This window comes from Oncorhynchus kisutch, linkage group LG5 (assembly GCF_002021735.2).
Source record: "Oncorhynchus kisutch isolate 150728-3 linkage group LG5, Okis_V2, whole genome shotgun sequence".
NCBI classification, from domain to species: Eukaryota; Metazoa; Chordata; class Actinopteri; order Salmoniformes; family Salmonidae; genus Oncorhynchus; species Oncorhynchus kisutch.
The window spans coordinates 27,497,511-27,510,442 of NC_034178.2; the positions used below are offsets into that span (position 1 = coordinate 27,497,511).

General features: G+C 42.3%; 1 protein-coding gene across 8 annotated transcripts in view; it reads right to left on the reverse strand.

Annotated features, from left to right (window-relative positions):
• LOC109890830 (synaptotagmin-2-like) overlaps nucleotides 1–12,932 on the reverse strand; it is a 72,720-nt gene that overhangs the window by 15,636 nt on the left and 44,152 nt on the right. For 2 of the 8 annotated variants that reach the window (XM_020482884.2, XM_020482881.2), the window contains exons 2-3: nucleotides 698–928; nucleotides 397–557 (exon numbers count right to left, since the gene is read on the reverse strand). In XM_020482884.2, the coding sequence (XP_020338473.1) occupies nucleotides 397–557; nucleotides 698–899 (363 nt within the window). In that variant the 5' untranslated portion in view covers nucleotides 900–928. Of the gene's footprint in view, nucleotides 1–396; nucleotides 558–697; nucleotides 929–12,241; nucleotides 12,352–12,501; nucleotides 12,813–12,932 lie in introns of those variants that run through there. The other 6 variants (XM_020482882.2, XM_031824752.1, XM_031824753.1 and 3 more) reach the window with 6 other exon arrangements.

Genomic DNA, 12,932 nt, shown 5'->3' on the forward strand with positions numbered 1-12,932 from the left:
AGCAGTCACAGTTGACCGGGTCAGCTCTAGCAGGGCAGAAATTTGACAAACTGAGTTGTTGTAAAGGTGGCATCCTATGTTTGTCTATGGAGATTGCATGGTTGAGGGCTTGATTTTATACACCGGTCAGCAACGGGTGTGGCTGCAATAGCCGAATCTACAAATTTCAAGTGGTGTCCACATACTTTTATGTACATATAGCGTTTGTCTGTCAGCTATGCCAAAGTCATTTCTGGTCATGTTTGTCTACTCTCATCATCAAAAAATAAGTCTCTTGTTGCTTTTTATTAGACAGATTAAGTAAGAACCCTGAGTGTGATATAAGTTATGTCTTTGAGAGTTGCCTGTTCTTAGTGAACTCAGCTGAGTTTATAAGCGGAGCCTGAAGCACCATACCTCATCCCCTTTCATGTTCTTCATGTTGAAGCCATCCTTTCCCTTCTTGCCCTTCTTGTTCTTCTTCTTCTTGCAGCAGCACTTCTTTATAATGCAAAAGCAGCAGGTGAGGATGAGGAGGGCGGCCACCACAGCAATGGCTATGATAGCCCAGGAAGGGACTGCAACACAAACACACAGTATGGGTTAGATTAAGCTCCTTTGAGCTCCTTTTCACCTTGGGCTTTTCTGTTCCAGCATTATACCATGCATAGTACATGAATATGAGTCAGAGGTGGGGGGAAAAACAGGGAGGACTTACGTGGGATCTTATCGATCTCGTTCAAGAATTTGCTCTTGATCTCTTCGAACATGTCATTCTTGGACTCTGTACCGTTGCCTGGGGGTTCAGCCACTGTGGTGGCGATTGCTACGGCTGGGGCCGCGGTCATGGTGGCACCGGTGCCCGTGGGCTCTGGACCCACCATGGCCTCAGGCTTATTCTTGAACAAGTTCCACTTCATCGTCAATGACTAGGCCACGCACACAGTCCCTGGGGCAAGGCACAGACACACAGAGAGGGACAGTCAGTTGTTATCACCAGCAGCACAGGCAATGAAGTGCGTAACCTTTAATATAACACACACACACACACACACATGCATAAAAGTAACAAAATGGATGATATCCCAGGTGACTCATTGTGACCAAATTCAATGCCTTATCGCTGTGTCAGACATTAGAACAGCACATAAAATGACAAGGCTGAAGAGGTCCATAGGGAAAAGGACTTAGTCCACATCTCAGACTCTGAGGATAAAAATAATTGTGTATAATATGCCAGCCAGTAGGCCTGCATCCTTAATGTGCTATGAACTCCTGAATAAAATTAACTCAGGGCCGAAAAAGCGAATCAAATTTTTTTTTGTTGAAATGAGACAGTATCTTAAAGATCCAATGCAGCCATTTTTATCTCAATATCAAATCATTTCTGGGTATGAGACAGTATCTTAAAGATCCAATGCAGCCATTTTTATCTCAATATCAAATCATTTCTGGGTAACAATTAAGTATCTGACTGTGATTGGTCACAAATAAACAAAAATCGTTTTTTTTTGCAAATAGACATTTCTCAAGCAATACTTTTTCTGGGACTGTCTGTGAGTGGTTTGAGGGGGAGGTGAAAACTGAAGAAAAAAAATAGCTTTTATTGGCAGAGAGGTTTGGAACTCTGTTGCTTATTGGTCTATTAACTAATTGACTGCATGGTGATGTTACCAGGTAGGCCAAAACTCCATCCCACCCAAACAGGCTAACATTTCAGATGGTATTTTCAAGCAGCTTTTACACTAAAATGGCATTATAAGATTTTTGGGAATTTCACAGTATTATTCCAACCTCAGAAATATATAAAAAACAGGAAATCATGTTTTTCATGGCAATAGGCCTTTAATAACCTCTCTTTCGTATCGTCTGAGATCCCCAAATATTGGAAAGCTGCCGCGGTCATCCCACAATTCAAAGGGGGAGACACTCTAGACTCAAACTGTTATAGACCTATATCCATCCTGCCCTGCCTTTCTAAAATCTTCGAAAGTCAAATTAACAAACAGATCACTGACCATTTCAAATCCCACCTTACCTTCTCCACTATGCAATCTGGTTTCCGAGCTGTTCATGGGTGCACCTCAGCCACGCTCAGGGTCCTAAACAATATCATAACCACCATCGATAAAAGACAGTACTGTGCTGCCGTCTTCATCGACCTGGCCAAGGCTTTTGACTCTGTCAATCACTGCATTCTTTTCGGCAGACTTAATAGCCTTGGTTTCTCAAATGACTGCCTCGCCTGGTTCACCAACTACTTCTCAGATAGAGTTCAGTGTGTCAAATCGGATGGCCTGTTGTCCGGACCTCTGGCAATCTCTATGGGAATGCCACAGCGTTCAATTCTTGGGCTGACTCTTTTCTCTGTATATACAGTGAGAGATAGAATAACAACAACAAAAGTCCAGAAAAATGCATGTAAAAAAATGTTATAAATTGGAGGGATTATTTTCCCTTTAAGAGTGTGCTCCTAATCTCAGCTCGTTGCCTGTATAAAAGACACATGGGAGCCAGAAATCTTTCTGATTGAGAGGGGGTGAAATACTTATTTCCCTCATTAAAATGCAAGTCAATTTATAACATTTTTGACATGTGTTTTTATGGATTTTTTTGTTGTTATTCTGTCTCTCACTGTTCAAATAAACCTACCATTAAAATTATAGACTGATAATTTCTTTGTCATTGGGCAAACGTACAAAATCAGCAGGGGATCAAATACTCTTTCCCTCACTGTATCTATGATGTCGCTCCTGCTGCTGGTGATTCTCTGATCCACCTCTACGCAGACGACACCATTCTGTATACATCTGGCCCTTCTTTGGACACTGTGTTAACAAACATCCAAACGAGCTTCAATGCCATACAACACTCCTTCCATGGCCTCCAACTGCTTTTAAATGCTAGTAAAACTCCATGCATGCTCTTCAACCAAATGCTGCCCACACCTGCCCGACTAGCATCACTACTCTGGACAGTTCTGACTTAGAATATGTGGACAACTACAAATACCTAGGTTTCTGGTTAGACTGTAAACTCTCCTTCCAGACTCACATAAGCATCTCCAATCCAAAATTAAGTCTAGAATCAGCTTCCTATTTCTCAACAAAGCCTCCTTCACTCATGCTGCCAAACATACCCTCGTAAAACTGACTATCCTATCTTCACTGGTCACCCCCAAAGCCAACACTTACTTTGGCCGCCTTTCCTTCCAATTCTCTGCTGCCAATGACTGGAACGAATTGCAAAAATCACTGAAGCTGGAGACTGGAGATATCTCCCACTCTAACTTTAAGCATCAGCTGTCAGAGCAACTTGCAGATCACTGTACCTGTACACAGTCCATCTGTAAATAGCACACCCAAATCCCTCATCCCCATAGTTCTTTATTTATTTATTTATTCTCTTTTGCACCCCAGTATCTCTACTTGCCCATCTTCATCTGCACATCTATCACTCCAGTGTTGATGCCAAATTGTAATTATTTCGCCTCCATGGACTATTTATTGCCTTACCTCCATAATCGTACTACATTTGCACACACGGTACATATATTTTTCTATTGTGTTATTTACTGTACGTTTGTTTATCCCATGTGTAACTCTGTGTTGTTGTTTTTGTTGCACTGCTTTGCTTTATTTTGGCCAAGGTGGCAGTTGTAAATGAAAACTTCAACTGGCCTACCTGACTAAATAAAGGTGAAATAAAAAATATATAAATAAATGGAAAATAGATTACATAAAGGTAAATGGAATCAAATTCTATCAAGAAGACCCTCAGTCCCTTATGAAAGTCAATATCAAACGTTACAGCATTACATCACAGTCAGTTAGGGATTAAACCAAAATTAATGGTGGGAGTTAATACAAATTCTACTTGAAATGGAAAATGTGCTAGATGAATATGGCTCCCTATCCAAAATGAGTTCCAAAGAGGGCTATCTTCCAGTTATAATGAATGATCTGTTACCTCTGAAGGAATGGTGAAGACTTAGGTGATTATAAGTGTCTTCTGAAACAATGATCTCCACAAAATTGAAATGAGGCACTTGTGACTGAAACATCCTTCTTTCTAGCAACTCCTAATAGGATTAGCATGGATACTGTACTAAAACAATTTACACTGTGAGTAGGTGAGATGGAGAGGCTGATTGGGAATTATCACCTTTGAATGCGTATTAGACCAACGGTTATAGTCTCCGGTTATTGCCAAATGCTCTCCCAAAAGTTCTCAGTAGTTGCCATTATCGTGTAATGATTCATATTTACAAAATGTATAACAGTGAATGACTTCTCAAGTCTAATAAGGGACATTCTCATTACAAGTATCAAAAATGTGACGGATGAGATCACTGTGCAATACAAAGATATACAGTGGTGTAAAGTAACTAAGTAAAAAAACTGTTAAGTATTACTTAAGTAGTTTTTTGGGGTATCTGTATTTTAAATATTATATACTATTTATAACTTTTACTCCATTACATTTCTAAAGAAGATATGTTCTTTTTACTCCAATTCATTATCCCTGACACCCCAAAATACTGTCAAATTCACGAGAACTGTCATGCCCTGACCATAGATTGCTTTGTATGTTTCTATTTTTGTTTGGTCAGGGTGTGATTTGGGTGGGCATTCTATGTTTGTATGTCTAGGTGTTTGTATTTCCTTGTTTCGGCCTGGTATGGTTCTCAATCAGGGACAGCTGCCTTTCGTTGTCTCTGATTGGGAATCATACTTAGGTCGCCTGTTTTGCCACCTTAGGTTGTGGGTAGTTAATTTCTGTTTAGTGTTATTCACCTTCCAGGACTGTTTCGGTTTTCCTTTTTTGTTGTTTTGTTAATTCAGTGTTCAGTGCAATTATTAAAGATGAACACGTACCCTGCTGCATTTTGGTCTGATGATTCCTCTTCCGATGAAAGCCATTACAATAACACGTGGTCATCCCAGACTCGCTAAACACAAATGTTTCATTTGTAAATGATGTCTGAATGTTGGAATATGCCCCTGGCTTTGTTAACATTTGTTCACAATTGTGCCATCTGGTTTGCATACTATAAGGAATTTGAAATGAATTATAGCGTTTACTTTAACTTTTGATAATTAAGTATATTTAAAACCAAATACTTTTAGACTTTTAATGAAGTAGTATTTAACTGGGTGACTTTCACTTACACGTACAGCATCTGTCTTCTTTAGGGATTTCTATACACTACAAACATACTGACAAAATCCTCTTAGGCCTTAGCAAGCTTCATATAATTCTGTGCCAGTTCTGTGTTGCTCTCATGGGCAGCGACAGGAGGGAAGAATAGGGAATGTACATTAGAGTCTGACAAATGATGTCCCAGAATTCAGAGCTACACCCTGGTCACTCTCAGGGGTGATACCAGCATATGATTAACATTTACAGATCACGTTGATACTCTTTGTGAGTCATGCTCATCTTTGATTGGGTAGGGCTGAGCAATGGCACAATAGTATGAAAAGGGTGCCTCTAACCTAGAGCCAGCCACTCAACAATGTGTAGAAAAAAGAGCTATTTGTTCCCACATGGGCATTGTTCGGCTCTGCGTCCCTATTGTCCCTATTCTGTTGTTCTCCCAGGAAAGGATATCTAAGGTGAAAAATGACACAGGCATAATCCTCTATTCTGCACATATGGAATTGGTTGTAAGATCCATTACTCACAAAATCAATAATGGCAGATGACGAGAAGAGAGTAGATTTGCAACTCACAAGACAGAGGCATCTCTTAAATCCTATTAGTCTGGTAATAGTTTACCCCGATCCATCTCTCCTGACATCTTACAAACACTCTCTGGAGAATTAGCTGATGCAAAATACCATCATTGGAGAATGATGGTTTACAATATTTTCATACACAGTGAAGGAGTGTTGGTTTGTAAACTATTGAAAATGGATAGAAACTGGATATAAATGAAGATTATCTGCTTATAGTATATATATATACACAATGGGGTTGTAATGGTAGTGGTGTGTGTGGGGGTGTTTGTGAATGCGTGCGTGCATGTGTATGTGTGTGCTTGCATGTGTCAAATAAAATGTTGTTCTATTCAAGTGCTGTTCCAATAACCAATTGCTGTGTTCATGCAAGTGGCTGACTGTACAAATCACACCTATCGGTAGCTGCAATTTGGCAGTAAGCCCAGACCGTGTTTTGAGAACGAATGACCGAGAACGAACGAAAGGCATCTCAGTTTCAAGGTCTCAGCTTAGAGAGGAGAAGCCTCGTGAGGTGTTGGTCTGTCACATGTTTTGAAACAATATTGGTCGGTCACATGAATGAAACAACACGGATGTGGGTAAATATAGCTTGTCTGTGTATAGCTGTATATTAGACAATTGCTGGGTCTGCCCAGGAAGAGCTCCTGATTGACGTGTACCATGATGCTTTGAGTTGTTTGGAACCTCACCAGTGCGCTGACAACAAACAATGATTCGTTTAAGATCGACTTCGAGTGTCCAAGTGTAAAACAATTCCCACAACACTTCATAAACAATAGGTGTAGACTGACAGTGAAATGAGTACATCTGGGTCCTTCTCCACAATGGAGATATCTTTTTTTTTATATAACACAAGGAATAAATAAAATAATAGCACAATGAATAACTTGGCTATATACACAGGGTACCAGTACTGAATCGATGTGCAGGGGTATGAGGTAATTGAGGTAAATATACACATATAGGTAGGGATAAAGTGACTAAGCACAGGGATAGATAATAAACAGTAACAGCAGTGTATTTACATTTTAAAAAGTTAGTGCAAAAAGGGTCAATGCAGATATTTTGTGTAGCTATTGGTTAAATATTTAGCTAACTAGTTAGCAGTCTTATAGCTTGGGGTGGAAGCTGTTCAGGGTCCTGTTGGTTCCAGACTTGTTACATTGTTATCGCTTGCCATGCGGTAGCAGAGAGAACAGTCTGACTTGGGTGGCTGGTATTTGATCATTTTTAGGGCCTATCTCTGACAGGTCCTGGATGGCAGGCAGCTCAGCCCCAGTAATGTACTGGGATATACAGTGGGGCAAAAAAGTATTTAGTCAGCCACCAATTGTGCAAGTTCTCCCACTTAAAAAGATGAGAGAGGCCTGTAATTTTCATCATAGGTACACTTCAACTATGATAAACAAAAATGAGAAGAAAAAAAAAAATCTGGAAAATCACATTGTAGGATTTTTTATGAATTTATTTGCAAATTATGGTGGAAAATAAGTATTTGGTCAATAACAAAAGTTTATCTCAATACTTTGTTATATACCCTTTGATGGCAATGACAGGGGTCAAACGTTTTCTGTAAGTCTTCACACGGTTTTCACACACTGTTGCTGGTATTTTGGCCCATTCCTCCATGCAGATCTCCTCTAGAGCAGTGATGTTTTGGGGCTGTTGCTGGGCAACACGGACTTTCAACTCCTTCCAAAGATTTTCTATGGGGTTGAGATCTGGAGACTGGCTAGGCCACTCCAGGACCTTGAAATGCTTCTTACGAAGCCACTCCTTCGTTGCCCGGGCGGTATGTTTGGGATAATTGTCATGCTGAAAGACCCAGCCACGTTTCATCTTCAATGCCCTTGCTGATGGAAGGAGGTTTTCACTCAAAATCTCACGATACATGGCCCCATTCATTCTTTCCTTTACACGGATCAGTCGTGCTGGTCCCTTTGCAGAAAAACAGCCCCAAATCATGATGTTTCCTCCCCCATGCTTCACAGTAGGTATGGTGTTCTTTGGATGCAACTCAACATTCTTTGTCCTCCAAACAAGACGAGTTGAGTTTTTACCAAAAAGATTGGTAAAAACTTCAGACGGGCCTGGACATGTACTGGATTAAGCAGGGGGACACGTCTGGCACTGCAGGATTTGAGTCCCTGGTGGCGTAGTGTGTTACTAATGGTAGGCTTTGTTACTTTGACCCCGCTATCTGCAGGTCATTCACTAGGTCCCCCCGTGTGGTTCTGGGATTTTTGCTCACCGTTCTTGTGATCGTTTTGACCTCACGGGGTGAGATCTTGCATGGAGCCCCAGATCGAGGGAGATTATCAGTGGTCTTGTATGTCTTCCATTTCCTAATCATTGCTCCCACAGTTGATTTCTTCAATCCAAGCTGCTTACATATTGCAGATTCAGTCTTCCCAGCCTGGTGCAGGTCTACAATTTTGTTTCTGGTGTCCTTTGACAGCTCTTTGGTCTTGGCCATAGTGGAGTTTGGAGTGTGACTGTTTGAGGTTGTGGACAGTTGTCTTTTATACTGATAACAAGTTCAAACAGGTGGCATTAATACAGGTAACAAGTGGATGACAGAGGAGCCTCTTAAAGAAGAAGTTACAGGTCTGTGAGAGCCAGAAATCTTGCTTGTTTGTAGGTGACCAAATACTTATTTTCCACCATAATTTGCAAATAAATTCATAAAAAATCCTACAATGTGATTTTCTGGATTTTCTTCTTCTCATTTTGTCTGTCATAGTTGAAGTGTACCTATGATGAAATGTACAGGCCTCTCATCTTTTTAAGTGGCAGAACGTGCACAATTGGTGGCTGACTAAATACTTTTTCCCCCCACTGTACGCACTACCCTCTGTCGCCCTTTGAGGTCAGATGCCAAGCAGTTGTCATACCAAGTGGTGATGCCAGTCAAGATGCTCTCAATGGTGCAGCTGTATAACTTTTTGAAGATCCGAGGGCCCATACCAAATCTGTTCAGCATCTTGAAAGGGAAGAGGTGTTGTTGTGCCTTTTTCATGACTGTGTTGATTTGTGTGGACCATGACAGTTCCTTAGTGATGTGGACATGAGGAACTTGAAGCTCACGACCTGCTCAACAACAGCCCCATCGATGTGGATGGGGGCGTGTTCGCCCCCCCCCCCCCCCCCATTTTCTGTAGTCCACGATCAGCTCTTTTGTCATGTTGACATTGAGGGAGAGATTCTTGTCCAGGCACCACACGGCCAGGTATCTGACTTCCTTCCTGTAGGCTGTCTCATCATCTTCGGTGATCGGGCCTACCCCCGTTGTGTACAGGAGGGGACTAAGTACGCACCCCTGAGGGGCCCCCGTTTTGAGGGTCAGCATGACGGATGTGTTATTACCTACCTTCACCACCTGTCAGGAAGTCCAGGATCCAGTTGCACAAGGAAGTGTTTAATACCATGTAATTAGCTTAGTGATGAGCTTGGATGGAACAATGGTGTTGAACACTGAGCTGTAGTCAACAAACAGCATTCTCACATAGTTGTTCTTCTTGTCTAGGCGGGAAAGGCCAGTGTGGAGTGGAATAGAGATTGCTTAATCTGTGGATCTGTTGGGGCGATTTGGGAATTGGAGTGCGTCCAGGGTGTCAGCTCAGTCATATCCTTACATAGTCACTCCTATCATTGCCATCCTTACCCCCTTCTGACACCCAGGTGGCGATACGCATCTCTGTGTGCCTGGCAGATATTTCAACTTGGATGTCAGCCAACCACCTCAAGCTCAACCTTGACAAGACAGAGCTGCTCTTCCTACCGGGAAGGCCTGCTCGCTCAAAGACCTCTTCATCACGGTTTACAACACCACAGTGTCGCCGGAGTGCAAAGAACCAGGGTGTGACCCTGGAAAACACACTGTTGTTCTCTGCAAACATGAAAGCAGTGATTTGCTCCTGCAGGTTCATGCACTTGTCCTCTCCCATCTGGACTACTGCAACTCGCTGTTGGCTGCACACCCCGCTTGTGCCATCAAACCCCTTCAAATTATCCAGAATGCTGCAGCCCACCTGGTTTTCAACCTTCCCAAGTTCTCCCATGTCACCCCGCTCCTCTGCACACTCCACTGGCTTCCAGTCAAAGCTCGCATCCACTACAAGAACATGGTGTTTATCTACGGAAAGAGCAAGAGGAATTGCCCCTCCCTACCTTCTGGCTATGCTCAAACCCTACACCCCAACCCGAGCACTCTGCCACCTCAGGTCTCTTGACCGCTATAGGAGGGCAGCTCCTGCTCCACCCAGTTCAAGCTCTTCTCTATCCTGGCACCCCAATGGCGGAACCATCTTCCCCCTGAACCTAGGAATTATCTTCTGAAAATAACTGAAACCCTAACTCTTCAAACATTAAATATTAATCCTACTTACCTGGTAACCTCCCAGCCACCCCAAATAATAGTAATAATAAGACATTTCAAAAACTGAACCAACACTTGCACTCGCTTTGGATAAAACCGTCTGCTAAATTACTAAAATGTATATGTAAAGATGGTGTTGATGTGAGCCATGACCAGCCTTTCAAAGCATTTCATGACTACAAATGTGAGTGCTATGGGGGGTTTGGAATTTAGACAGGTTACTTTGACATTTTTTGGGGACAGGGACTATGCATCTAGATTTTACAGACTGGGTCAGTGAGTGGTTGAAAATGTTAATGAAGAAACTTGCCAGCTGGTCAGCGCATGCTCTAAGTACGCCTCCTAGTAATCTGTCTGGCCCTGCGGCCTTGTGAATGTTAACCTGTTTAAAGTTCTTACTCACATCAGCTACGGAGAGTGTGATCACACAGTTGTCCGGAACAGCTGGTGCTCTCATGCATAGTTCAGTGTTGCTAGCCTCGAAGCGTGTACATAAGGTATTTATCTCGTTTGGTAGGCTTGCATCAATGGACAGCTGCTGGGTTTGCCTTTGTAATCCGTGGTAGTTTGCAAGCCCTGCCACTTCCGACGAGCATCAGACCCAGTGTAGTAGGTTTCGATCTTAGTCCTGTATTGACTCTTTGCCTATTTGATGGTTCTTCGGAGGGCATAGCAGGATTTCTTATAAGCATCTGGATTAGTGACTCACTCCTTGAAAGCGGCAGCTATAGCCTTTAGCTCAGTGCGGATTTTGCCTGTTATCCATGGTGTCTGGTTGGGATATGTACGTACAGTCACTGTGGGAACAACGTTATGTGCCTGTATGTATCTTGTTGTCTGTGTGTGAAAGGCTCTCCAATGCAGCAAGCTTCCCAGAGGCAAGGCAATTGGGCAGATTTGGCATACATGGCTGGCAAACACAGAGCTTAACCCTGATTACATGTGTCCTCACTGGGGACAAACAGGCACACACAGGCCTACAACAGTTATTCACTGACGCTAGATCCAGACAGCCTAAGGTAACCACGTGCACCCCATTTTGTATACATTTTACCATCAAGAAGAATATTACATTGTCAAACCAACAGCTTTGTGTAGTATTGTTTGGATGTAAAGAGATGCTTCAATGCAGCTGACATATTACAACATATATGATTCAGAATTGTTGTGTTGTGTTGAACTGTGCAGTTATTTACCTAAGATACCAAGCATAAAGGCAATGGTATCTGTAGGAAATTCATTGTCTAGAGTGGCAACAGACAGTGAAATGATCGAAACATGGGTCAGCAGCAACAGCAAAACAGTATTCTGTCAAGTCTGTGGCTGGGATTCAATGCAAGGTGCCTTATAACACACGGCTATAGGTATTTTACGTTAGAGCCGACATATTTACCACGAATGCAAACGGCCCAGAAAATGCCTTTGAAAGCCGCATTGTCGGCTGTATAGTGTGCTGCTCTACAATGCACCTTGGATTGAATTCAGGACTGTGTCTTCATTGACCTATAGTCCACAAATCAATAGACTGTGCATCTTCAAAAGGTGCAGTGTAGTGTTCTAAAAAGCTTAAAATAGCTCGAGGCTATATGATACCCCACTCCGCAAGAGGTGTTCCATTCAAGGCTACTTGTGAAACATTACAGGAGACAAACTAGTTGTTGCTGAGCAAATCAAATCCAGCTGAATTGCCTCTGTCTGATATCCAGTCACTTTACAGCCGGCCTGAGGCCATGGTAGCCAATGGAGTTAGGGATCTGACCAATCAAATGACTAATTGTTTTACTTTACAGATAGATGGAAAATGGCTAATATAAACATAGCTGCTTCCACCATGCCCTCTCTTTTATCGATATATGACAATCTGAACAGATAGGGAGAATTATATAACAAATAAAAAATTATTAAATTAAATTATTCCTGCCAAACAAATGGACATAATACATCACAACTGATCATAACAGTCCTACCAGTAATTCCCACAGGCTATATTCCAAAACTGTATAATATCTTACTGTCCTTGTCTCACTCTCATCTTGTTCAAGGCAAAAGAGACAAGAAAGAGACAAGAAGAGAAAGCTATCCATTCTATCTAGGTCAGTAGTATCTACCTCAAGCCTGCAGGTACTGCAGGTACACTTACATTCCAATTTCTGCATCTCTGCAGCTCAGCACTGGACAGCTCCACTTAGTTAGTCGCAAACCTGAAGCCCCAGATAGATACACACCGATTTTCAGATTCCTAGGACAAATCTTCAAATGACAGAAGAACCATTGTCATTCTGAGTCATTTATAATAAAGAATGTTCATTATGAAAGTTGTCCCAAAATGACCTGAATATCTATATCATCTGCTGGTTATCCTTAACAGGGAGGAAATGAGAGTGAGGTAGAAAGTCTTACCAGTCTAATGTGATATTCGCACTGGCTGGGTGACCCATCCAATAATCAGGCTCGTAGGGCTAACGTTTCAGTGTCGTGGTAACATCCCCTGAATTCTCCCATAAACAGAGACTGCAGTCTCTCCTCTCACTTCTCTCCACTGCAGCAGAGCAGGGCAGTACTCTCCCTCTCTTTCTAGCCCTCTCTCTCCTGTACACACCGTCTCCCCCCATTCCCACTCTCAATCAAATACCCCCTCTGTCAATTCTCTCCTCCCTCACTGTCTCTCTCCCTCAACATACACAATCTCTCCAAATGTCTCTCTATTTCTCTCTCCCTCTCTCTCCCTCTCTTTCTCTCTCCTCATTTGTGATGCTGCTCACACAGTATGCTACGCATCGGTCTAGCATCTGATGGAATGGCCATCGTAAAGGATCAATATGCAAATCCAC